Source organism: Mauremys reevesii, linkage group 6 (genome assembly GCF_016161935.1).
Source record: "Mauremys reevesii isolate NIE-2019 linkage group 6, ASM1616193v1, whole genome shotgun sequence".
NCBI lineage: Eukaryota > Metazoa > Chordata > Testudines > Geoemydidae > Mauremys > Mauremys reevesii.
The window spans coordinates 60,665,297-60,692,283 of record NC_052628.1 but is presented as its reverse complement, the minus strand read 5'-3'; the positions used below and the strand labels follow the sequence as shown (position 1 = coordinate 60,692,283).

At 38.6% G+C, this 26,987-nt stretch overlaps 1 protein-coding gene across 4 annotated transcripts in view; it reads left to right on the top strand.

Annotated features, from left to right (window-relative positions):
- ST8SIA4 (ST8 alpha-N-acetyl-neuraminide alpha-2,8-sialyltransferase 4) overlaps positions 1-22,723 on the top strand; it is an 87,402-nt gene extending 64,679 nt beyond the window's left edge. For 2 of the 4 annotated variants that reach the window (XM_039545343.1, XM_039545339.1), the window contains exon 5: positions 18,346-22,723. In XM_039545343.1, coding sequence (XP_039401277.1) covers positions 18,346-18,628 — 283 coding nt within the window. In that variant the 3' untranslated portion in view covers positions 18,629-22,723. Of the gene's footprint in view, positions 1-14,281; positions 14,373-14,469; positions 14,543-18,345 lie in introns of all 4 variants that reach the window. The other 2 variants (XM_039545342.1, XM_039545341.1) reach the window with 2 other exon arrangements.
- Positions 22,724-26,987: the final 4,264 nt, after the last annotated feature.

Here is a 26,987-nt window from a genome sequence, read left to right as displayed (position 1 = left end):
GAGGCTAGTCATGGGAGCCTCATCGAGAACATGCTGCCAGCTGTCCCCTGCTGTGCATCACAGATTCTTTTGTGGTTAAGTGGTTGCTCAAGGAATTAATAACGGTATCTAGAGCCTTTCATCTATATGTCCCAGGTTTCTCTCTGACCCAGTCCAGCAGTGATTGGCAGTCATTGTCAACTGGTGGCTATGTGGCTTGTATGAAACAGGTTGGTGGTCTTGGCCTAGTTGCTGTTCACAATTGGTGCTAATTACACTTCTGTTAGCAGAGAAGTCAGAGACTGAGTGGACATGGACACTAGGAAGTAGACTGGGGCATTTTGGCTTGGCAGTTTGTGGAAGTTTGTGGTGCCTGTAGGTGTGCTGTATGTGTTTTATGGATGAATAGAGAACTTCACTTTGCCAGGCTGGCATCTTTCACAGCATTAAATTCCAGTAGGTTCTGATTCAGCAAACCAGGCCTTTTGAGGAAAGCAGTTAAGCATATGCTTAATTTTAAGCATGTGTTTAAACCCCATTAACTTCTGCTCATAAGGACTCTGCTGAATCTGGGTCCTAGATTGTAACTTGTACCTCTTTGGTTATTTATTTAAGTACTTTATTTGTATACGTATCCACCATGGCTAATGCTGTGGGTCTTTCAGGGAGGTCACGGATTCCGTGACTTTCCAAGACCTCTGTGACTTTTGCAGTGACCAATGCAGCTGAGCAGCTGGAGCAGCCCAGGGCCAGCCGCACTGGCCACTGTTCAGGCAGCCCCAGGCAGCTGGTCCCAGGTGCTGCCCGGAGCAGTGGTCCGGGAGCACCAGCAGGGCCCTGGGCTGTTCCCCCTCCCATTTTTCCCCCAAGCAACAGCATTTGCGGGGCCCGGGGCCCCACTCCATCCCAGCAGTGGCAGGGCCCGGAGCACCCACCTCCCAGAGCAGCAGCACACCACCCCCGCCCCCCCAGCACTTAAGTTTTAGTTAGGTATATTTTTAGTAAAAGTCAAGGACAGATCAGGGGTCATGACTTTTTGTTTATTGCCCATCACCTGTCCAGGACTTTTATTAAAAATACCCATGCCTTATCATAGCCTTAATCATGGTTCTTCTGATTGGCTAATAAAAATACACTGACAACTGGGATGTATAACTGCTAAATCCATAGTTTTATATCTGATTAATATGTCCTGGTTTATTATATTTATCAAATCTAATTCTCTGTAATGAATATTTTATATATAATAATCTCTAAAAAGGAGACCTTAAATTGTCTTGATTTAAAGAAAAAGTGGTCAAATTTCCAGCTGTATGATTGTAGTTGTTCTAACAAACAACACCACATAATAATAAGCATGTGTTTCACCATATGTATCTGGAACAGGCCATTTATTTTAAATTGCACGGTGTAGTTTTGAACTTCACATCGGATCTAAAAAGTAAAGGGTGCAAACCACATCCTTAATGTATTGAATATCATGCAGTGTATTTTAATTTTTTACATTTTTCCTTTTTATCTTAGTGTTGACAGTGTGTCCAAAAGGGAGATGTATTGGGATATTTTCTATAGAGAAAACACATCTCTTGGCTATTAGCATAAGAGCAATTATCTGTGTTGTTAGGAAAGACTAGAGCTAATGGTGGAAGGTAGAATCAGTGCAAGTTGTTAACTTTAATTATACCACTCCAATGGTATGCTTTTGCAATTTAAAAAGAACAAAACATAGATAAAAGGTAATTTGTGATAATGCTTGAATAAAATAGTAAGATTCCCAAGTGTGGGTTGGGGTGGGGTTTTTTGTGTGTGTGTGTGTGTGGTTTTTTTTAATGCATGTTTTAAAAATTACAACTGAAGTATACTGTTTATTGCAAAGCACTTAGGGATCATCAGCTAATCAGACTTCTGCACTGGCAGAATATTCCTAACACTATAATTTTGCAGTTTGATTACATCATGCTGTTTTCCTAACTACTCTTACTGCTGGGTTATCATCTCTCATCAGCCAAAAGTTGTCTCTTTGTTTTTCACTAGGGGAGTACAGCTCTTCATTCTGTATGGCTTTTCCAGAGTGAGTGGTGTATGGTTACATAGTCTTGTCCATTCAAACCAAATATTGTCTTGTTACAAACCATGTGATATCCATGTCCCATTCTATTTTACAACTCCCTCTCTTGCAAATAGAGATCCCCAGGAAAAGTGAGAACTTCTACGGCCCCTGTGCCACAGAGCACTTAAGTCATGATTAACTTTAAGCATGTACTTGCAATCTGTTGATTTCAGGGAGATTTGACACTTGCTGAAAGTTGAGCAACAGTGCTTTTTTGAACCAGGACTTGTATTAGCTACAACATAATTTGTGTGCCCATCATTTAAAGGCCACCCCTTTTTGCAACAAGCAGACCATTTTTGTCTAACAGAAACCAATCTTTTAATAGATTCGGAAGAATTTGTCAAAGAAACATTCATATGATGGCATGGGACACACTAAAACTTTATGGGCCAGACTTTTGCCCTGGCTGCATCTCTTTTGAAAGCTTAAGCCCCCATAAAACTGCCTTATAGAGATTGCTGGAGATTCCTCCTGATGGGGGGCAATGGAAGGGGTGTGGAGACCGTGTCAGGAAGAGGTAAGAAGGTGGGATGGGTGCCTAATACTCTGCGTGATCCCTATGTGGGGCAGCACTCCCAGAGGGACTGTTGCAGCCAGCACAATTAAGACTAACCCTTAATCTGCAGTAAATTATGCTAGGTGTTGTTTCTTGTTTAAGAAATTTAGTATGCACTAACTATGAATTACTAGGCTATGTCTGAACTCCAACTGGAGGTGTAACATGCAGCATGTGTAGTCATATCTGCTTTAAATCTATCTAGTTTGCTAAAAACTGGGCTTTAGTGCGGGCTAGAATGCCACTACGTACCCAGAGCAGCGGGGTGGGTTTGCACAGTTTTGTAAACAACATTAGTCTTTCATGCAATAAATGTTTGCTTGTCTTTTATGAATATGTTCCTATCATTTTGCTTTTAGAAATAGCTGGTATTACTGTACTTTAAAAAGTATCCTTTGTCCACTACTTCCTTTTTTACTCTTTCACTCACTCTTTTGCACATTTCTTTCCATCTTTGTGTGTGTGTGTGTGTTTACACACAGCATAACTCTTGTCATTCTTGCAAGATGAGGACCCATATCTGAATAGATGGAGAATTGTATTTGGCTGATAATTTCAAACATTACTATGGATAACTAACTAACCTCAATAAATTAGTTTCTGGGTAGAACGTGTTATCTATTTATCTGTATATTTAGTTAGGGGTTTTTTTGTCTTATTTTTTAAGTTTTAGGGTCTTTTTATGCAGGATTACCAACCTAAGAATGAAGGCAAAGTATGAAATATAATTTTTAAAGTTCGAAATAAAATACCGCAATGGATTTTTTTGTTTGATTCCCATAGTATTACTGATTTAAATATTCTTATCAAAGATCAAAGTAACAAATGTTGCTATGAGTATCAGATTAGCTACTATAGTCAGTCAATATTAGTTTGACTAATTCCTCTACTCATGTTACTTTTGTTTCCAAGTCATGGTTATTATACTCTTCATCTTTTCACAAGCATGTTTTGATGTCTGTCTCATTATCTCTTTGCTGTTCTCCCTTTTCCTCAGTCTTGTGCTGTTTTAATTCTCTTTCAACTATGCTTACAGAAGGAAAATGAAATATTTTAAGTATATCTAACAGAAAAATCTAGGGATGCTGACACTTACTCATGTGAGTAGTTCCGCTGACTCCAATGGAACTACCTAGCATGAAAAATGACTACTCAGTAGAGTATGTGTTTGTGGGACCAGGCCCATTGTTTCTCCTAATTTTAATCATAACACTACTATTGCTGCCAAAGGGATTGGCTTTATGTTTGTGCTATCAGCATGCTTAACTGCTCTGACTTTGTGTTGACTTGGTGTTCCGGTGGACTAAGGGGTGTAGTGGTTCACTAGCCTTTAACCTCTGGAGATTTTTATTAACAGTTGACTTAGCTCACCAGTGAAAATGAGTTTAGAGGTTTTGATACAGTCTCCAGTGTATGTTTAACCACATCAAAAGGAACTGTACAATTCAGCACCATTTAAAGTCTCTGATCTGAGGAAACAAGGGCCTGGAACAGCAGAGATGTGTCCTAATCAAGGTGCACTGGCAGAGCTATGTGATCAGTGTAGCACAGCTCCTTGTTCACATTATGCTATTGCCCGAGCTATTCGTTGGTCACTTTCATGAGCATCAGCATTAACCCACGTCTCCAGGATGTATTGCTACTTTCTACTTGTGATTTACAGCAGGCTGCGGTAGTTATGTTTTATTAGTTACATGGTGCCATAAGAGTATGTGATTCGTAGAGTGCACTTGCTGTCAGACTATCAAACTTCTTGAAGGTTCTGCATTTGTTAAAATGACATTTTTGCCAGTTGATCAAGTTGCTTCAAATTCTGGTCTCTTTCGCTAATTGTGAATTAAGATTTGGATAAATGTTAATTTGATGTGACCTGACCTGATGTGACCAGACTAAAGAAAGCTCCTAGCTCCCTCATATCCCCATCCTCATCAACTCACACACATACATTTTCATCTCTCCTTTTTGACCATTTGGCTGTTTTACTTTGCAGAGTTGTTTTTCTGCCTTAAAGAATTCCAAATATTTTCTTTCCTGACTTTTTGTTAATAAAAACATTTTAATCAAGTGTGATCTTAGGCCCTGATCCTGTAAACTCACACATGCTTAACTTAGTCTCTGTGGTATCCCTAGCCTCTGTTTGCCAGAAGCTCGGAATGGGTGACAGGGGATGCATCACTTGATTACCTGTTCTGTTCATTCTCTCTGGGGCACCTGGCATTGGCCACTGTCAGAAGACAGGATACTGGGCTAGATGGACCTTTGGTCTGACCCAGTATGGCCGTTCTTATGTTTACTACCACTGGACTACTCACAGGAGCATATGTGAAAAGTTTTGCAGTATCAGGGTACTTAGCAAATAGAGTAAGAAAACACCAATGCTGATAATTTTCAACCAATATTAATGCACGATTTGTTCACTATGTGTAGGTACAGTCCATGTTAATAAAAAATAGATTCAACTAATTTCTGTGCTTTAAAAGAGCAAACTTGCATTCTCTGAATAATCAGTGTTTACAAAAATATTTTGCAGAAAAACTCTTTCAGGATTGTGCATGTTTGCATGTGTGTGTGAGAAGAGAATTGAGACCAAAAAAGAATTAAATGGGGACCCTTTTGTAATTTCACAGTAATGACTTACCACTTTAGGACCAAGAATGTGAATTGATGACTTTCTTTGAACGGTTGTTTGAAGCCAAAACCGGAGGCAACACCCAAAGCAATTAAAATACAGTTTTTGAGATGCACAGATAAAGAAACTTGTGAGGAAGATAATAATCAAGCATTACCAGGTTTATACATACCTATCCTATCTCATAGAACTGGAAGGGACCCTGAAAGGTCATTGAGTCCAGCCCACTGCCTTCACTAGCAGGACCAACTTTTCCCCAGATTCCTAAGTGGCACACTCAAGGATTGAACTCACAACCCTGGGTTTAGCAGGCTAATGCTCAAACCACTGAGATATCCCTCTCCTAAAAGGTCATCAAGTCCAGCCCCCTTCCTTCACTAGGCAGGACCAAGTACTAATTTTGCCCCAGATCCCTAAGTGGCCCCTCAAGGGCTGAGCTCATAACCTTGGGGTTAATAGGCCAATGCTCAATCCACTGAGCTATCCCTCCCTTATGTACTTCAGTGTGCCCCTTAAGTGTGTGAACAGATGGTTGTGGAATGAATAAAAATGACGTGAGCAACGTGGGCCTACAACCAACAATTTGGTATGTGGCACATCTGAACTTCACTACTGATCAGAAATGCCATTTCTTTGGAGAAACTAGTGAGGTAGGCACTTTCTAAAGAACATAGTGACATGCATTAAGGAATAGAGTTCACATATTCGCTGCCTGTGCTACATTAGTGGAAGACATTTGCCTGCCGACATAGCTTCTGCTTCTCGCCGAGGTGGTGTAAGTATGCCGATGAGAGAGCGCTCTCCCATTGGCATAGTGCATCTTCACCAGACATGCTACAGCAGCACAGCTGCATCGGTGCAGCATCGCCGATGTAACACTGTAGTATAGACTTGCCCTGAGATCCAGACAGGACACAGACCAAATCCACAAAGGGATTAGGTGTCTGGGGGAATCTACAAACCCTGAGTTAGGTGCGCAGGTGGGACAGACAGGGGAACATCTAGTTTCACCTGGTTTGAGGATCCCGCTGTGGCTTAGGCATGAGATAGATACCCAGGCCCCTATACTGAGGGATTGTGTGCATGCCCAGAGCCAAAAACATAGGTGCCTAGGGGACATCTACAGCAGAAATTTAGGCACCTTTTGTGACTCTGGGCCTCAGTTGCTTACTAGCTATTTTGTAATCGAGGAAATATCCTCCTTTAAGCAACTGTAATGAAGCTTTCAGCTTCTAACCATACATCTAATTGTTGTTCTGCTGATATAAAATTGTATCATTAATAATATAAGTTCCTGAATTGGTTAATTATTGAGATTTTTAAGGACATGCAAATGTTTTAGAGACTGGTTATGTTGGTAGACTAAGAAACAGGTATGTAAAATGAATCTGATATATAAAATGAATCTCCAATTTTACCCTGGAAGTAAAAGATCTGTAATCAGAATAAATGCCCACTATGAAAACTAAAATTAGAACACAAAACTAGAAATTAGTTTTGATTAACAGTATACATCCTATCTAAATGGTACATTGAAAATGAGACGCGAGATGAACAATCGAGAAATCTGAGAGAGAGCAATGAACTCCATCATATTTAAAGTTTTTCATTTTGATAAAAGCAACAAAACTGACAAAACACTTAGGTGGAAAAGACATAACAGTGTTATCAGAAATCCTATCTAGTCAAGGCACAATAGTATAATCTTGCTGAAATAAGTGAAGAATCTGTAGAGTATATTTGAGTCCTATATAGTTTAGAAAGGGGAGATTATCCACCTATGTTCTTTATAATGGTGCACACCATTATTAGAATGCCTCCAAAATCTCATTAGACCAGTGGTCTGCTTTCCCTTCCTCCTGAAGCAGTAGAAGGGTTTTTTTGTTTGTTTGTTTTTAATGTATTTACTTTCTCTCTACTTACCTGTCTCCTGCTTCTTTCTCTCTCTCCCTTTTTGCCTTCACTGCTTTTTCTTTCTTTTCCTTTTTTGCAATTCAGAACAGCAGCTGAGGGAATGATAATTGGAAGTGAATTTAACCCCTTGTTCTGAGGGCAGAGAGATTTGTGGCCCTTCATTTCTGGGAATGAGTTTCAAAGCCTTGGCCTTGTTTCCAAATAAGACTTTTTTCACCTACTCTCAGGAACTCCATCTTTGAGCTTAGCTGCTTCATAGTTCCTGGGGAATGTCAACGGAAATCTTTGTCTTGGAAAGCATCTGTGGTACGGTGGGCCAATTCCATGGAAGGCCTTGAAGATCAGAACAGAGATGCTGAATGCTGTCTTTAGCTAATAAATTTGGGCCTGCTCCTGATCCTATTGCCATCAGTAGTAAAACTCTCATTGACTCCATTTTGAGCAGGAGACAGATCCTTGATGATTGACTGCATTTTTTTGACAGCTTCTTAAAAACACCTTCATGTTTCCATTTTAGTTGTGTTATTTACTGTGGCGCAGGGTAAGATTTACACAAATTTTGGATAAGATTAACATATTTTCTTTCTAAAATAACAAATGGTAATTTATCTTGTAGCACTACATTTAATGTAAAGGAAAAACAAGCTCTGTTGCTATGGCTCCACAATTACAGAGGAATAGCTAGCATACATTTAACCATTCCTGAAAAATACATGTTATAGCACAATTTAAAATAAAAAATCTATTTAAGAGTCTATATCTTAATAGTCATAACTACTCCCATAGCTTGCTATCCTTCTAATATTTTTATCTAGGAGAAAACAGTTTTGCAGCTTTTTATATGTTATTGTTTAATTAAATTCTTCTAAGCATCTGGTTAGGTGGTTTTGTGATTCATCACTGGAGTTCTTAGGTCTGGTAGATTGTGGTCTAGTTTAAATGTTCACTTCGAGTATGAGGCATAACTGTTAATCACATGAATAGTTGCATGTAAGTCAGTAGAACAACTCTCATGGGGGAGGATTGCTTTCATGAGTAGGGGCTGCAGATTGAGCCTTTTCTCAAGTCAACAATCTGTATTGTTTTTACAATGTGTGCTGAGTGTATTTAGATCTTTTCTGAGTTAAGTAACCCTAAGCTGAAATAGTTTTATGCATGTATGTTGATAATTATTTAGGAGACATTCTAAGCATGTTAGTATTTTGCTCCCAGATTGTCTGCCTTTGGGTAGTTCTTAATAACATTAGTAAGCAGAAAAGTTAGCTTGGAAGTTTGAGGATAGAAGTATTGCTCCTTCACCAAAAGCATGACATGACAATTATATAACTTTTAACACAGTCATGCTGTTCTTATTTTGAGATGTTTATCATTTTGGAGGCTGATATTGCAAAAGGAAAACGTATAGAGGCTCCTTGGAATAGTATGTATAAGTTCATGTTGAGTTCATTTCACCTGTGCTTGAAAAGTAATATAGGATGGTATTTTGCCATTACATTTATAGTGTGACACCTGTGTGTTTGATCTTCCAAGAGAGATCAGTACATTAATTTTTCTTAAATTCATCTAAAACTTGTTCAGCAGTGAAGTCCAAATTGAACTAGTTACTGTACCATGGGTCAGCTTGTCCATGTGGGATCTTGTCTTCTGAGCTTCTAACAATCAATTTTAATAATTCATACACGGCACTTCAGCAGCCATTATGGGATATCAGTCTATTCTGGTTGTGTTTTATTCAGTGATATATAGGATTACATTGTGATATTTATTTATTTATGTTTTATTTTTATTTTATTTGGTCATGTAAATTTAGCCATTTGGAAAACTTCACAAACAGATTATTTTTTAAGAATCATCGATGCACCTACTCTTCAGTGGGCTTTTTAATGTTAGTGTGGATTTACACCCTACTTGAATATACACAGTAAATTCTTGTGTGGGAGCAAGACAATGTACCTGAATGCGTAAATGTAAATTTTAGGCTTACACATTTTTTTTTAAAACATGTCTTTGATGGTTTTTGATAGTGTACAATTTTAGCTCCTCTGGACATTCCTGAAAACATAGAGCTAAATTCTGTTCCCCTTTAAACCAAAAGTTCTGCAGGTCTAAATATAGACAGAATTTGCCCCAGAAGGTTCAGAATCATCTTAAAAGGGAAAACATGTTTTCAGGTATTTCGTTTAACCTGTACAGACAAAGACAATGAGCAAGCTTCAGCTGAAATAAAGTGCAGGTAGAGGTAGGTACAGAGGTTGTTTAAAGCTCATATTTGCGGTTTCCCAACCCTGATGCTGCTCTGCACAGGGCCATCTGGAAGGCAGTTCTAACGTATGCTAGGTTATAAGTTTCCGTACATCACATCTGTGTCACTGGAGTATCACCCTTGTACTAAGGTGGTCTTCTCTAGATTGGCTAAATTTGCTCTCGGCCCAGATTACGCCCCCGGAGTGCTGTAAACCAGCTTCACTATAGCAGAGAATTTGGCCATTATTTTTAAGGTTGTACAAACTGAGCTTTAATATATTGTTAGCTGTTTTGTCACAGTCACTAAAACTAATATTTGAAATGTTTAAAGTTCTCCACAGTGGTGATTAAGATGAATACACAGTCTTCTTAGCACTTTCATGCTTATTCATAACAAGATATAGTGCCTCCTGTAACTTGGTTGTCTTTACAGCTTCAGTCACTGATTTTTTTTTTCCTTCATTCTGCAGAAGAACAAAAACACTATCATCAAAAACCCAGGCTAATGGTCTTTTCATTCACCATCGGCTTTATAAACAGGAACTTAAATGTGCCTGAAAATATTTAGCAGAAACCATTGGCACCAAGTCAGGTCAAAGAAGGAGGAAAGGGGGCAGTAACATTGACTGAACTCATTAAAGAGAGACTAACAGTTTGAGCAAGTGCATCTCCCTTTATTAAAGTGCCTTATTACTTTTGATAAAAACAGTTTTGTCTTGTATACTAACTGCTTGAGAATGCCATACAATAAATATTGCAAATTAGCTCATAGGTAAGCACTCAACAATGCTTCCTGTGCTCTTATTGTACAAATGTAATTGGCAACAGTTTAACCTCTCCTAGGCTCCAGTAACATGGAGGAGGAAGCTGCATGATTCAAATGAAGAAGAGAACAAAATCTGTAGAGGGGCATAGGCTGGGACCTGAAGTCCTGTGGGAAAAAATAGTATGTGGTCATATCATAATGCCAAGTTTTTAAATTAGGGCCAAATTAAGTAGCACAGGCAACCTTAATTCTAGCATTTCCTAACTTTTGAGTGCTTGACTTTGCAACCTTAATTACATTCTTTTAACATAGGTTTTTTGTGTGTGTAATTATATGTATATTTATTAAACAATAGGGAACAAAGTCTGTCTGTCTTTATACTTATAAACATATTGTGCTATTTTTCATTAGCCTATAACAGCATGGACTGTGCTTCAGTGGGGTTTCAGAATGCTACAGGACATGTGCCAAGAAGGTTAATGGATAGTGTGATAGCCAACAGCTGATGCTGTTACTTTTTTTTTTTTTTAAGTTTACTCTTGGTTTTTTAGCTATGCTGTATTTTCCATCCACAACTGAATAAAATGGTGTAAAATATATGAAATAAAATCTACCCTCACCACCATTTTCCATTTGATTTCACCCTTAATGATGTCAGTTCAGATTTTCAGCTGTTTAACTTCTCATGCAGGAATATGTAATGAATAATATGGCACAATTTTTGCTAGTCACAGTACCTCAGCATCTTTTATCTTTTATCTTACTGGGGTGAAACCACTGTGCTGAAAGGCTGTCTCAAAACTTTGCCATACTTGAACAATGCAAGATGGAGAGGACACGGCACCATTAGACAAATCCATTCCTACATCACCTTTCCACCATGATAGGACTTCTCAAAGTCTGTTGTCCATGAAAACTTTATTCTAAGTGTGTCTGCCAGACTTGTTGCCAGTCACTCCTCTGCTAAAATCTTGTACCTGGGACTTCTGCATCAGAAGTTCAATAGAAATTATGCATTAAGTTTGTGAAGTAATAATCCTTAATGCTAAACACTGAAAATGTAAACAGGTCTCATTTATATAAATATTTTTGTTGTGTTCTTTCTGATACATAAATTTACCTCACAAATCTTTTTAAATCTTAATATTACAGAATGCAAGGCTTTAATGGCCAATTCAGCTTTCTATGTAGTATACACTCAGTTTACTAATCTTTGTTTAATGCCATTAGCCAAACAAAAAGAACAGGAGTACTTGTGGCACCTTAGAGACAACCAGATTTATTTGAGCATAAGCTTTCATGGGCTACAGTCAAGTGCTCAAATAAATCTGGTTGTCTCTAAGGTGCCACAAGTACTCCTGTTCTTTTTGCGGATACAGACTAACACGGCTGCTACTCTGAAATTAGCCAAACAGTATTTTGCTAATGACTTCTGTTTAAAGATGACTAATCAGGATATTTAAATTGGCAAATTGCTACTATGTACATCCATTTTAAGCAGATATGCAAACGCTTGCTGTCATTGCTTTTTGAGAGGCATGAGGGAGTTTGGATGGAAGTAGTTGACTTTTTCACTGCCTGTTGCAACTTTAGGCCAATGGGAAAATTCAAAGTGAGAGGGTATCCTGTCATCAGGCCTGTGCCTGCTGTATGCTTCCTAGGGCTCCAAGAGTCAATATTTGATGTGGATGACTTTCTCCAAGAAGGACTCTGATAATACTTCTCAATGGGAGTAGCTGAAGTACTCAGTTAACAAGAGGATTCACAATCTGTGATAGTTCAATGGAATGTGATTTAGCAGTTGCTGTGGTGGAAGAAAGGTGGGATTTCTCTGTTTCTTCAATAGCCAGGACATACGCTTGTATTTCTTGTACTGGGGCATGTCGATAACTGTTTGTTTTCGGTCACTGATACATTGTCTTCCTTTGTACTTTTTTTGGTCAGAGATAATCAGAAAACCATAGAAACCCTTGGGAACTTTTGAGGAAGGAGCAAATGTTTCAATGCCAGAATATCAGCTGTTGTGGTTAATGATGACACTAACACTGAATGGTCATAATGAGACCAACAGTCTTCTGTTTTACGGCCTTTTGATGAATTGAAGTAATATGCAAGGATGTTTTAGAATTTGACTGAATCCAGGAACTTCTTGTTAATAGGGCTGCTCTGTCTTGCCAGGAGACTTGGGAGGATTCTGATCTTAGCCTGAAGGAGACGATAGTCTGTTCAGGACTAGTGGTGTTTCTTGTTTTTGCTACGTCCACAGCCAGTTTGAAAATCAGGTCTAGGACGTGAATATAGGTCCAAAGATAACCTGTGAAAAACTAAAGATGCCAGCTGCATTTTCCAGATCCTGAGTAGAGCTGCCTTTTCCTTTGCTGCTTGGAATTCTTAATCTTACAGAGAACAATACTTTCAAACCATACTCCTAAAAATAAATAAAAAGAGGCTGTCATTATAGCTTAGATTTAGCTGAATGTGTTCACAGGCAGAAAGGAAAGGTGCAAAATGGTTATTGATCAACAATTACTTGCAACTTTAAGGAATTTCCAAAAATTAAGCCTTAATTGAGCTCATAGTGGGGCAGTTATTCTAGTAATTAACAATTTTGGTCATATAATCCAGGACTAAATGACAGAGGCCAGGTAGATGAAAAGGTCTGTTTTAAAATCAGTTCAAACAGTGATTGGGATCTTGGCTTTGCAGAGGTGAGATGTGTTCATTCCTGATTAATTACAAATCTGATTTCTAAAGAAGGCTTTAAGCTTCAAACTGCTCTAACCTTTTTATTCATTTCACATCTTGTGTTCTTTGGATCTGTATTTGAGTTGATCTCAAGCTGCAAAATTCAGCTGCAGATTTAAACCCACCCCATATTTTGATTATGAAGTTTAGTTTGGGCCCATGTCTCATTTGTATGAGTGGGCGAACAATTACATTTTTCTCAGTATGATTTGGATAAGAGTTTTGACAAGTAGAAGAAAGTTTCCTTGCAGGTTTTTAATTCCTAGTGTAAACTCTACTAGTGATAGACTTTGGCATCCTGGGGGTGTTTTTCATCCTAGCAGTAATAGAATATTCATCTCTGCCTCTTGGAAATAACTTGTACTAATTCCTTGTGCCAGAAATATGGAACTGTCTCTATATATTGCAGTTTTATTTATTGAACATTTAACCCTGCCATTCTTACTAGAGTCGCCAGGCATCCGGTTTTTTATCAGAATGACTGGTCAAAAAGCGACCCTGGCGGCTCCGATCACCCCCGCCCCCTGTGTCCGTGTCCCTATCCTGGAGCCCTTTCCTGCACTCTTAACCCCTCATTTCTTGGCCCGCCCCACAGCCAGCACCCCCCGCTGGAGCCCTCACCCCCTTGCACATCCCTGCCCCAGCCCAGTGAAAGTGAATGAGGGTTGGGGAGAGCAAGCGAGGAGGGAGAGGGGCTGGAGTGAATGGGTGGTGGGGCCTCAGACAAGGGGTGGGGTGGAGGCAGGCCCTTTTGAAGGGGCAGGGCAAGGGTGTTGGTTTTGTGCAATTAGAAAGTTGGCAACCCTAGTTCTTACATGAGTGAAATTCACCCAGGGTAAGAGGAGGCCATGGAAGGTTCCCAACAAAAAAATGGAAGCACCTGGTTGGGCTTCTGAGGGAAAGGTAGCAGTGTAGTAAGTAAGCAGCTTGACTCTGCAACCTCCTGCATGTGGTGAGCCTGCCACACCAATTCTGCATAGCCTTGCAACACCTGTTTCTGCTGAAACTAGATCCCTGGGTTTCAGCTTCAGCCTATATTGAGCAGATATCTGTATCTGTGGCTTGAAGTTCTTGAACTGACTATTGCTCAGTCTGAAGTTGTTTTCGGCTCAGGGAGCCTAGCACTCATTAAAACAAAATACGATAATAAAAATCTTACCAGTTGTAAAATGCTGGATCAACAGAGGGAACATCTCAGAGGTCTCTCCTGCCTAAAAATGCAGGTTAATGAAAACATTCAGAATAACACATAGTACTGTGCAATTATCATAATCGCATACCATAATATTCGCTTTCTTAATTTGCTTTCATTCATATGTCTTTTAAACTAAACAGATGCCTGAGTCTTTCTCTGCTGTCTTTAAAGTGGCCATGGCTCAGCCTGGAGCTGCTTTCAACTCACAGAACCTGTCAGCTTTTTAAAACTGTGAGTGCAACAGGAAAGATTTGGAGGGGGGATGGACTGGAAGGGCGAGAGAAGGTTCTTTTTTTCCTTTTAAACAAAGGCCTTTTTTTTTTCTGAGATGAAAGAACCACTGTCCAAGCCACATCCACTTCAGAGACTCAGACTGCAAGACACTAACTGAAACTGAAAAGGTCAATTTTAACAGAATTAATATTTTTAGGATTTGGGGGATTCTTATGCTTTTAAGACACTTTTGATATTAAAGGCTAAATATTGGTACTCTTACTCATGTCTGTAAACACATGTATTCACATGAGGTCCCAATGTTGCTCTAAATTAATATAATTTGTGTGTCTTGAAAAAAACCCAACCACACAACCATAAGTATGCACTCCAAACCAGCATTTCTCAAATGCGGCCGCTAGGGGCTTTTCATGCAGTCACGAAAACCTCCTGGGTGGTGATGGGGGAGGGGGGCAATTATCGACCTTTCCCCCTCCCTCCCTGTTGCTCCTGCATGCACTGCCCTGCATCACCGCTGGAGGGCAGAGCATGGAGCACAATGCTGACTCCTGGTCCTGGCTGCACAGCAGCGGGCTCCGACCCCAGACTTCAGCTGTGCAGCCCCACCTCTGACCACACAGTACATGCGCTGACCCCCGGCTCCAGCCATTCAGGCTCACCCCCATTGCCCTGGGCCCCACTGCCTTCCCTGGGCCCACATTCATCGTCTCTGGCCCCGCTGCCTCCTCCTGTGCCCCCCAGGCTTAATTTGTCCTGGGGCTTGCTGAGAAAAGTAATATTAACATTCAAGTATCACTTTTCACAGCAGACTTACTAGTTAGCTGGGAGGCTGTGATAAGTGATACTTGTATGTTTGTTAGTCACTTATCACAGCCTCTGAGCTGGCTACTAAGTGTGCTGTGAAAAGTGATATTAACGAACATACAAGTATTATTTTTACTATTGAGTCTGCAAAAAAACTTACATAAATAAATTACAATGATTTGGATGTGTGTATAAGCATATTTATTTGTTTTTTTCCCTAAAGTTAATTAAGTATTTTAGAGAAAAGTATCAGCACGGCAAGAGCTGGTGGCCACGCTTTGAGACCACCAAAAAATGTGTTGTGAGAACCCCTGCTCCAAATAGTAATAATACTTAACACTTACAGAGCTTTACCTCTTCAAAGTGCTCAACAAACCTTAATTAAGTGTTTGAGCAAGCATGAGGCCAGTCCTTACCAAGCCACTAATACACCAAAACCTTATTTAATGAATATGGCCATATTTTTCAGAACTAGGTGCCTAAAGATAGGAAGACGGTGAAGATTCAGTTAGATGCCTAACTCCCTTTGACTTTCCATGCAGTCCACCCAACTTCCATTTGTGTCCTTGAAAACATCCCCTGATTCCTAAATCCATATTTAGGTACCTATGTAAAAGTGACCTGATTTTCAGTGTGGCGAGCAAACATAATCCCATTAACTTCAGTGGAATGTATGGCTATTCAGCATAAAAATCAGACCACTTTTCTTTGTTTCAATTAATAATAAAACTTAGCTCCTATTTAGCACTTTTCATCCAGAGATCTCCACATGTTTTGCAAAGGAGGGTAAATGTCATTATCCCAGTTTTACAGATGGGGAAACTTTTAAGTAAATATACATGAGCAAGACAAAATGTAACTCTTGGTCTGCAGTTATGCGAGCTATGCAGTACTGTTATGTCTTGCACTTCTTATTTTCATTCACTTGTTTTTTAGGCAAGAATGATATGTGAAACAGCCTCTGTACTTGTCAAAGGTTCAGTGTGAGGCTGGTCTGCTTGGGTAGTAGCATGGCAAGCTAGTGTGGAAGTAAAGGTTTATCATTAGAGAACAACATGCTGTCTTCATTGTTCAATGGACGGAGCAGGTTATCTGCAATTATTTTCAGCACCTGCTTGCCTTGAGAGCTTGTTAGAATTTGGAACTCAAACTCATGTGCCTGGCCTCTCTTTAACCTGGTGTTAATATAAAAATTAATATATCTTAGAAGAAAATAAGTTGACCTAATGAGTCATTGTCAGTGTAGCTGTAGCTCTATCTTAATGTTATGTGGATTAGTTCCATTGGCCCTAACAAAAGTGTTTCCTTTTTCATAAACCTGTGAAATGCTGGCACATCCATCTCTTAAAAACAGACTTTGGCAAACCTGAATAGAACCAAGAAAATAAAATTCTGTCAAAACATGGTTCAACTCAGTGCCTCCTTTCAGAATACAGTTCCCTCAGTTTATTCAAAATGTACCAAAAACAGATGTGAATGGTCTTCCAATGGAGTGTCATCAGTCAGGATTTCTTTTTGGCACGCAAGAAAAAAAGCCTAAATTTATCAGATTCTTCACATTCTTGTGTTTCTTTCTCTGTCACTCTTTGCATCAACTTTTGCAGTTGAGAGGCTCTGTCTCATTGCCAACATATGCTTTAAAAAACCTGAGAAACCTGTGATTAATGACATCCTGAACTAAGCCTGCCAAGATGTACGTTTGTCATTGTTGCATTTGGAAGGAGAGTTTGCTGAAAACCAAAGAAACAGTGTAACTACAACACTGCACAGTATTTCAGATTAGAAATTAGATACATCACCTTTTGGTAACATCTTGATTTCGCACACAGATTTGTCTATCAAGTCTACAAAAGCATGTTCAGATTTATGAGGGTTTTGTTAGTACGTATAAAGAGATCAATCGAGAATAGAGGTAGTTCATTTTAATGTTGAATTTATTAAAAAAAACGTTGCTATCCTTGTGATGGGGAAAAGGAATAGTCTCAAATTTGTAGTAAACATGCAAACAAGTTAAAGGGTCAGATTACTTTAATAAAAATGTCCTTTATTATTCAATGAAACAATGAATCAGATTTTACAAAAATACAGTTTTGCCTTCGTGTGTTTTCTTAAGAGAAGCTATAGGTCATTACACAAAAATGTTTATCACTGCATCTACTTTTGCACAAGCAATTAATTTGTGTGTTTAAAATTGGCTAATTAGATATTTATTTATTAAATTGGATCTTCCTAAGTATAAATGATCAGATATATGTCTATGTGGCCCATTTTGCCTATGCAGTTACCTGATAATTAGAACAGCTACATGCATCTTTTTGAAGAATAGTCTAAAAGACTTTGGCCCAAAGATTTGAACTCTTTCACAGTCAAAGTGAACTATTTAGACATTTGTTTGGCACAGATACTTCCTCCTATCTTAGTGTTTAATTATAGCGAATGATCCTGATTAGTAGGTGCTAATCTTGAATCCATGTTTCCCAAACTTTTCCATACCATGACCCCATCTCACAACAGAAAATAACTTAAGGCCCTGTCCCATTAAGAAAGAGGGTGTAGTTTTTACTCTCTGGACCTGTTAACAATGCCCCTGAGGGTGGCAGTCCCCATCACCTCAGTAAACTGGTATTCTAGTTCTTCCCCTCATCTAACGTCTATGAAATAATGTAAAAAGAGTGTCTTTTCAAAATGAATGAAATCTCCTTTTATATTTTTTGGAGCTGGCAGTTCCAGAACTCAAGTGGTTACTTCATTTTGTCTTGGAATTCCTAACTCCTAGTATACAATTGAGCCAATGTAAAGCTTCAGTTCAGGAGCAATACCGTGTGTTGGTCGCGGCTTCAACCTCCTCCTCCAAAAAGAAAGTTAACCCCTTTAAAAACTTGTGAACTCCTTGCTCACACAAGTGAGCAGTTACCTACGGAGGTCATACCACTGAAAATTAATGGAACTACTTTTGCAAGTAACTGCTCACCATCTTGCCCTAAAGGAGAAGAAACCAGCTAATCTGTATATCTCCATTCCAAGGAAATGAATGAAGCCCATAAAAACATGCATGAAAGAAAAATAATGTATATAATGAAGATAAACTAAATGCATTTCACAAGTTTTGTTTACATGGAGTTGTATGTACGTTTCATGACTTGTCTTTTTCTTGTTTGCTTTGTAGCTACTGGCTGACAAACAAGGTCCACATCAAACGACCCAGCACCGGTCTCCTCATGTACACGCTCACTACCAGATTTTGTGATGAAATTCACCTGTATGGGTTCTGGCCATTCCCAAAGGATTTATATGGAAAACCAGTCAAATATCATTACTACGATGATCTAAAATATCGGTACTTTTCTAATGCCAGCCCTCATAGGATGCCATTAGAGTTTAAAACTTTACATATGTTACATAACCAAGGAGCACTGAAATTAACAACAGGGAAATGTGTGCAGCAATAAAGCACATGTAAAGTACAATATAAAGTACAGAATAGTCACTTCGTCATAAAGATGTTGTGAAAGGCAATGGGATCCAACAGAGGATATATTTCAATACCCACTAAGCCATTGAGAAAAGGAAGCTTACCTGAAGTCCATGACCAGCTGATATTATACCTGTGAAGTGCTATAAAACTAAGATATCTTGACTGCAAGGGTTCAAGTAAGTGCCACTTTCACTAAGAACAAAGCTTGAATGTATAATCAGTAGTGTTTACAAGATCCAATGATGCATTCATCGTCAATTAATGAAGAAGCAAATAGTCCATTTAATGCTGACTTGCCACCACAAAATTGAGCGGCTTATAGAAGAAATACCCAGCAGATGGAATCTGTCCTTGGGGAAATAAAACAGCCTTTGTCATCAGAAATCATGGTGGAATTAGTGGAGAAAGTGATGTCTATATGATTAAATAGATCAAGTAAATGCCTTCAGTCAGGAGACTGTTTGACCTTGTATTATAACCTCATTGTTTTTGTTGGTGTTTTTTCTGATTGCTGTTTTATTCATTTGGGTATTGGAATCCTTAAAGGATTTTATGAGGACAATAGGAACAATTAAAAATAAAATCTTCAAAGAGTTGTATTTGAAGAAATAAGTTCTTATTGGAGGGAAATCAAATACTTAAAAAATATTTGTTGTATCCTGCTGTTGCACAACTCTAAACCTCCAGATTGCTTTTTTTAACTGCGGTTGTCAGTACCAGCTAAACAGAACCACTATGAGATTGGTAATTTTGAGCCATTCTTAAGGAAAAGTTTCTGTTACTTGCCAACTGGGGAGGACGTACTTAATAAGAAGGTGCCCTTACATTTGGTACCAAAGATTACACTGATTTTTTTTTTGTATACAAATACCTTTGTTTTTCTTTTCATGCAGAAAATGTACATTTAGTACTGTGTTGCTGTGCTGCTGAAGGAAAAATGTTTTTGGGTATTGTTTTCTATTGGAATATATGTTGCCTACTTTGTTTGAATGAAGAGCCTCAAACAAATTCCTTATGCTGACTTTGTCCCAGGTGATTTGTTTTGTAGAAATATCCAGATTGTTTTTATTCCATGCACTTAAACATATGAGTGTGATTTTTATTTCCGTTGGAGCAAAATTTTCAGTTTTTAATTACTGTAATAAAAGAATTAATGACAAAGAATTAATGTAGCAAAATTTTGCACTATGTAATATCCCTGTCATTGGAATGGGTAAAAAAACTGAATGGAAAATAAAGCATAAATTGAACAAAGTCCTTTTTAAATCTAAATTTCTTAGTGTTGGACAATAAACCTGTCTTGTATCAGTCTAAGATGCTGATAAGTAACTGATGAGAATAGCACATTGCTGTATTATTCCCATATCAGTTATAGTCTTCCAAACCTCCCTCACTCACTCATTCATTTTCTTACTCAGAACAACTGCTCTTGCCCTGTACTTGTCCAAGAAAGAGATTTAGAAGTGGCAGAAGGAGTAGCTTCAGGATCTAGTACAGAAGAGTCTATAGTACCATTTCTTAGACTGTTCATATCACAGACTTGGGTAATGAGAGTGATTGAATGCATTAGAGTTAAGCAAAATCAGGACTTCCTTTTTAGAATGTGTATATCAGGAAACTTAACACCTGACACATGAGCAAGGATGCACCTATTTAAAAAGGGGAAGAGCTAGGTTAAAGAACTTTACTCACACCTTGGTAGAGGAATGACTGTAGCCAAGTGAAGACCCCCCCCCCCAATCCCAACTGCTGGTCTTGGACGTGATGGTTCTAGTGGAATGAGCGCCATATTATACTTTCACTCTGATTGCTCCCTAATGACAGTGGGGTCTGAAGCCTGATTATGTCTCCAGTCATGTGTCAGGCTCCAGAACTAGCACTTAAGAAAGTTTTAAGAGCATATCTTTGCCTTGTTGACTAACTCCTCCTTCCTCCCCCCTGCATCTATACAACACATGGTGGGTTTTAGCCCTAAAGGATAAATCTTGTTCCTAATTTGCGGGTCCAGGATTCATTACACATGGCAAAGGAAAGTCTATAATCATGCAAGTCCACTAGCCAGACTCCCCTCAGAGGAGGACACAGAACTTATTACTGCAGCCAACAGACTGTGGTTTGAAAGCACAGCTGTCCATCTCATAGACATAGTCAACATTTCCCCCCGCCCCCACCCCCACCAAGCTTTCCTGCACAACACTTGTTTGCTTTGGCTTTGTGCTGGGGTCCAAGATTTGGCCTACATGATCATGGATTAATACCTTTTTTGTTTTGTTTTTTTATTCCAGAAATCATAGGGGAATCACTTAGAGCTACTTGGCAGCACTGAATGGAACATATTTAAATTGGGTTTGAAAAACTGCAAAACTGTGTAGGGTAAACATTAAAGGTTTGCATTTAAAAACAAATATGGGTGATATCCTTGTTAACAGTAAGTATGCATGGAGGTCATCTTGTTCCACCCATTATTTTTTATAGAATGATTGACTGTCCACTGAGAGATGTACTGATATCCATGTCAGAGAAGCTCAGAGTAGTGCCTTTTTAGCTTATTCACATACCTTTATTACTACATACTTCGTGGTCTGTGAATTTGGGCTCCCTGTTGAGATGGCAGTGTCTACAGTCAAAAAAGGGCTTCCTCGTGGATTAAAATTGTTTTTTTCTGCCCCATCTCAGGGAACTTTTTAATACTCCAATATGAGTTCAATGAAGATAAAGTTCAAAGTAGATAGACATGCTTTATTTCCCATTGCACAAAAAAAATGGCTTTTTAGTAGACTTAGGGAAACTAGTGAGACCTAGAAACAGAATGGTAGATGAGTTTTTTCCTGTTCAGATTTAAAATTCAGCAGATGAAGATTGGGGGGAAGTAGGCAGAATATGAATGAGTATTTAGAAGATATGCATGAGCCTATTTTGCAGTGTTCACATCTAATTCTGTTGATAAAACTGACCCCAGTGCAAAAACCACAAACAAACCCAGTAGCTCAATGTAATGCAGGGAGATTCTTCGGTAGACTGAAAAGGGGGATTCCCAGTCCTGTGTCCATTACTGCAGCCACCTTCCCCATGATCCTGTATCTCCCTTTGTGAAGGTCAATGTCCAGTAAATCTTCTCCACATCAGCAGATCCATGGATGCCAGCCCATCCCTGGCCTGCCATGCCCTGCTCCTAAACACTGCTGCACGAGGATTACAGAGCTGGTGTCCATAATATACAGGGCTGCCCCTGGACCTCCATTCAAATTCCCCAAATCCTCCCCTCAACAGTGAAATCACACTGCTTCCATTATGTGACCCTCTTTTTCCTGTGGAGGTTGGTGAAGGATTGGCCTCATTGAACTTATATGGAGGTTTAAATATGGCATAGGGCCTATGCAAGGGAATGGATTTCACTGTGTGGTTCTTCAACTCACAGTACAACAATCTAGCTCAAATCTGCATAGCAGCTTTGGATGAGTTCTGTTGTTTTCATCTCCCTACACTGCTTACAGAACTGCTAGTATAAACATCAATTGTAATTATTGCCCAACACTTATCGCTGACTTATGTTAACTAGAGAAAATAAAATGGACAAGTTGTCCGCCTGCTATAATGATAACCCATTTGGTGGGGATATGAAACCGGACATCAGATTAAGCTGATTATGAATGAGGAATGGTCTCAAATGACTGACTTCTTCCTGCACAAGATATAGCAATCACCGGTAATGATTCTAGCAAATATGTTTTTAAAAGAATAATAATTGAAAGCAAAATTCTGGAAACTGTCTGTTATGTTGCCAGAATCTTGAGGCTGAGCTACAGTGAGGCAAAGTTAGCAGAGGAATTTGTTTTCATTCAAACATGTTTGTTGTAAATGATTTATAAACTAGTATTTTTACATTTCTTTGTCAGGGACCCTCTCTCCTGTGGTTTAATGGAGAATATATTTGCTTGTTAAGTTTGCAGTTTTCTACCCCAGTTCCCTAAATGACCCCCTCAAGCATTGAACTCACAACACTGGGTTTAGTAGGTCAATGTGCAAAGCACTGAGCTATCCCTCCACTTCTTCCTCTCTCCTTTTCTACCCCTCATCTAACATCTACTGAATGTTTCCAGCCTTGCAGGGGTTTGGGCAATTTGATGTGTTTTGCAAACTGAACCACAATTAATAAATCCTACCATGAAATAAACTTCTCATTAACAATAAAATCAACACGCTCATGAGGATGACGACTTGTTTGAATTGACTGCAATTTGCAGATAAATACTTGTGGGTTCAGTACATTTTTTTTCTTTTTAGGGTCTGATCCTGTGAAGTGCTGAGCACTTGTTGCTCTCATTGAGTTCACTGAGAGTTGAAGTGCTCAGAACAAATAGGCGCCTAGCCTCTTGCAGGATTTAAGCTTTATATTGCACATTAAGTTTTATTGTTTTGAAGATATGTTACTTTGTGTAGGGAAAAGCACAATTGTTCTAAATGTATATAATAAAGGAAGAGAGTTTATGGAGTAGAGCATTTCTGCACAGTACTATTGCTACTGAGCATTCACAATACCATTTGTGTAGTTTACAGTATTAAGATGTATTCTGTCAGGCTTGTCCTCTAATATTATTTTGTGTACAGCATTTGGGTATTACTGTTTTATTATTTGTATAACTGTAAAATAAATTAAACAATTTTTTTCATTTTTTCTCTTACTTTCTCATACTGTGTTCCTCTATACTACAATCAGCCTTAAGTTTTATTTTCACAGGTTTTCAAATTAGTCTTAATATGTTGCAATAGAAAAATCCTTTAAAATATATCATATGTCAGGATTTAAGGGTTAGAAAAACTAATCAAATATGGCCAGATTTAATATTTACAGACAGTTTAGAATATACTAGGGATAAAATCCATCGGGTTATGTAGGAATTAACCAAGTTCTATAAAAGTTACTGTAAAAACTCCTGGAGTTAATAGCAAATGTTATCATTTGCCATTGACTTGTAAGTTATACTGTAGAATCAAATAGAGAGTTTATATCCTTACTATGGAATTGTTTAGATTTTAAAAAAATCGATAAAAAGTACTGTTCTGTAATAAATGTGATCACTTGTTTCCGTAATGGTAGATTCAACTTGTGCACACTGCTGAAGTCTGGGCATATTTGAAAAAGCCATGAAAGTCAATACTTTGCAGAGCTCCACTGTTTTCCACTGCATAGAAGTTGGACGTTCTATTTTACTGAATCCAGCTCATAGTACTATAATATGACTGGGATTCTTTAAATAATGGTCAGTTTTTATAGGATCAGTGGTATTGTTTTAATTACCTTCCACTATGAAGATGTGTGCATACCAGATTATACAACAGTACCATGATATATGCTTGCACTATAATGAAGAGCTACTTATGCTCAGTATTCTGATCTGTTTTCTTGCACAGTTCTCAACAATGGCCTCATCTTTTTCTCCTCATTGTATTCCTTCCTGTCCTCTATTTTCTCATTCCAAAACCTATATGTATGTATATTTAACATTGTTTAATTGCTTCCTCAGAATTCTAAGAATCCCTAGTTAGCAAGAATATAAAAGACTATTTCTAAAAGAATAATGCAAAAGGGAACATAATTTTCACTTTGTCTTTTTTAATGGCACCCAGATACTATGATATTAGATAGATGGCAAAGTGCAGGAGGCTGTGGGCTGAGAGAGAATTTTTTTATTCCCTAGGGACTAAAATTTGCCTAAGGAAAAGTATGATGAGGAACAAACAGAATGAAAAAGACACCCCCTTTGTTGATCCACTGTTTTTTTGTTTTGTTTTGTTTTTTGACTCTGGATCATATGGAGAACCAGTCTTATTCTCATTGAAGTAAACACTAATTTTCCCTGAGGATCAATGGTAGAATATGGTCTTACTGGCCAAATTCTGCTCACAGTTACATCAGAGTAAATCTGAAATAACTCCATTGATTCAAATTCATTGACTTATTCTATTGTTGTAACTGAGACTAGAATCTGGTGCCATGTAGTTACTAAAATGAAGAAAGTGCCTATTATTTAAAAGTCTGCATGCACACTCTTCATGTTCTAGTGTAGTGCATGGTCTAAAAATTATTGGGACTGCTTCTCACTTCCACTGGGTTTGTACCAGTAAATCTACACTAGAAACAATGGAGTTCCTCCTGATTTAAATTAATGTGAGTTTGGAATAAGAGATTATGTTGGTCTTGAAAGAGATAGGGAACCAGAATGCAATAGCTTTGTGTTAGGGCTACATGTATATCAAAGACTCTCAAGAACAAATTCAGCACTAGAACAGACCTGTTGACATTAGATCTGATTACAGATATTTGGAATTTCTTTCTAATTTTTTTCAATGAAAAATGTGGTTTCCACAAAGTTGATGTTTTCCATGGGTTTATTTATTTTACCTTCTCTACCTCCTCAATTGGGAAAAACTAAACAAAATATTTAGTTTCAGGTCGGTTTTAGCCAAATCAAAATATTTTCATTTGTCAAAGCAAATTGATACATTTCATTTCAAGTCAGTTTGACAAACTGTGTCCATCTGAGCTGCCACACATCCTCATGGGAGTTGTAGTTTAGGTACCTCATGTCCCCATTCTTAACGATGGCCTTGGCCCCTTGGCCTGACGCATTTCCCAGGATGTAGTGTGGCCACCTCTCTCGCTGAACTGCCTTGATGCATCATGGGAATCCCATGACTGTGTTTTATCCTGGGAGATGTAGTCCAACTAGAGAGCCCATTGAGGAGAAGGGGGACATGAGGTACCCAAACAACAGTTCCCATGAGGCATCACCGCAGCTCAAGCAGATGTAGTTCAATGAACCAATCCAATATAAAATATTTCAATTTGGGAAAGTTGAAATGTTTTACTTTGATCATAAATATGTATTCTATTTTTAAAACTAAATATTTCAATATTTCCAAACTGAAAAAATCAGAACTTTTTTCTTTCTGCAAAAAGGTTTGGTATTTTGACTTTTTCTATCCTGATTTAGGAAAAAACAAATGTCAAATTATTGGATTTTCCCACAGGATGGAAATTCCAATTTTCTATCAGCCCTACTGCACACCCCAAGGTTGATTGTTGCATTTAGAGAGTTCCTTCTGTGGGAGCAGCCTGTTATAGCCCTGCTTTTGTGTGTCCTACATTGAGTCATTCTTCTATGAATTAGAGCAATCTATAGGCCTTCACCATTACTGGAATTTTTAATTCCATCTATGCAGTGTTTCTCAAACTGGGGTCACCACTTGAGTGGGGAAAGCCCCTGGCGGGCTGGGCTGGTTTGTTTACTTGCTCTGTCCACAGGTATGGCTGATTGCGACTCCCACTGGCCGCGGTTCGCTGCTCCGGGCCAGTGGGGGCTGCTGGAAGCGGTGCGAGCTGAGTTTGAACTGCCCAGTTCAAACTAGATGGAAGGATAAACAAAAATATATCTGGGACTAGGATTTTTTATTTCAAAAGAGGTAACTTTAAAGAATTAAGGAAATTAGTTATGGAAGTGGATTGGACTGAAGAATTTGTGGATCTAAAGGTGGAGGAGGCCTGGAATTCGTTCAAGTCAAAGTTGCAGAAACTATCAGAAGCCTGCATCCCAAGAAAGGGGAAAAAATTCATAGGCAGGAGTTGTAGACCAAGCTGGATGAGCAAGCATCTCAGAGAGGTGATTAAGAAAAGGCAGAAAGCCTACAAGGAGTGGAAGATGGGAGGGATTAGCAAGAAAAGGTACCTTATTGAGGTCAGAACATGTAGGGCTAAAGTGAGAAAAGCCAAAAGCCATGTAGAGTTGGACCTTGCAAAGGGAATTAAAACCAATAGTAAAAGGTTCTATAGCCATATTAATAAGAAAACAAAGAAAGAAGTGGGACTGCTAAAAACACTGAGGATGGAGTGGAGGTTAAGGATAATCTAGGCATGGCCCAATATCTAAACAAATACTTTGCCTCAGTCTTTAATGAGGCTAATGAGGAGCTTAGGGATAATGGTAGGATGACAAATGGGAATGAGGATATGGAGGTAGGTATTACCATATCCGAGGTAGAAGCCAAACTTGAACAGCTTAATGGGACTAAATCGGGGGGCCCAGCTAATCTTCATCCAAGAATATTAAAGAAACTGGCACATGAAATTGCAAGCCTATTAGCAAGAATTTTTAATGAATCAGTAAACTCAGGGGTTGTACTGTACGACTGGAGAATTGCTAACATAGTTCCTATTTTTAAGAAAGGGGAAAAAAGTGATCCGAGTAACTATAGGACTGTTAGTTTGACATCTGTAGTAGGCAAGGTCTTGGAAAAAATTTTGAAGGAGAAAGTAGTTAAGGACATTGAGGTCA